A 502-nucleotide genomic window follows, 5' to 3' on the forward strand; every position below is an offset into this window, starting at 1 on the left:
TGTGCACGGTGGCCGGCGCAAGCAACGCCGAGTGCGACCACTGCATCCCACGTGGCAAGTGGGCATCGACTCCGATGATCGCCGACATGTCCATCGACTCTGTACGTGGCCAAGTGCTCAACTCTGGCGCGAGCATCTCGGACGTGTCCGGCGAACTCGAGGCGTCGCCGCACGCGAGCATCCACATCGCGCTGGCTGGGCCAGAGAACAACGTGGCCATCTCGCCGCTGGACCCGGTCTTCTTCCTCCATCACAACACGCTCGACTTGCTCCACACGATCTTCTACCACTGCAAAGTCGAGCCGCTTGGGCTGACCGACGAGCAAAAGAAAACGGATGCCAGGTCGTTTGAAGGGTGCCGCACTGGCAATGGCGACGTCATCGGCCCGACATCGCCCATCATGATGCGAGTGGAGTCGAACGCAGGCACGATGGACATTCACAACGACCCGCTGGTCGGCGAATTCTTTCGCGCCGTGCCCAACCAGTACTACCAATTTGC

The 502-nt window shown here is 61.2% G+C and overlaps 1 protein-coding gene across 1 annotated transcript; it reads left to right on the forward strand.

The window, feature by feature from the left end:
* Nucleotides 1-74: 74 nt before the first annotated feature.
* Nucleotides 75-487, forward strand: H310_15046 (hypothetical protein; the record flags this gene model as incomplete). The annotated part of the gene is made up of 1 exon (XM_008883024.1): nt 75-487. A coding segment is annotated over one exon (411 nt), but the record flags the coding sequence as incomplete, so codon positions are not given.
* Nucleotides 488-502: the final 15 nt, after the last annotated feature.

Source organism: Aphanomyces invadans (genome assembly GCF_000520115.1).
Source record: "Aphanomyces invadans strain NJM9701 unplaced genomic scaffold supercont1.146, whole genome shotgun sequence".
NCBI lineage: Eukaryota > Oomycota > Saprolegniomycetes > Saprolegniales > Verrucalvaceae > Aphanomyces > Aphanomyces invadans.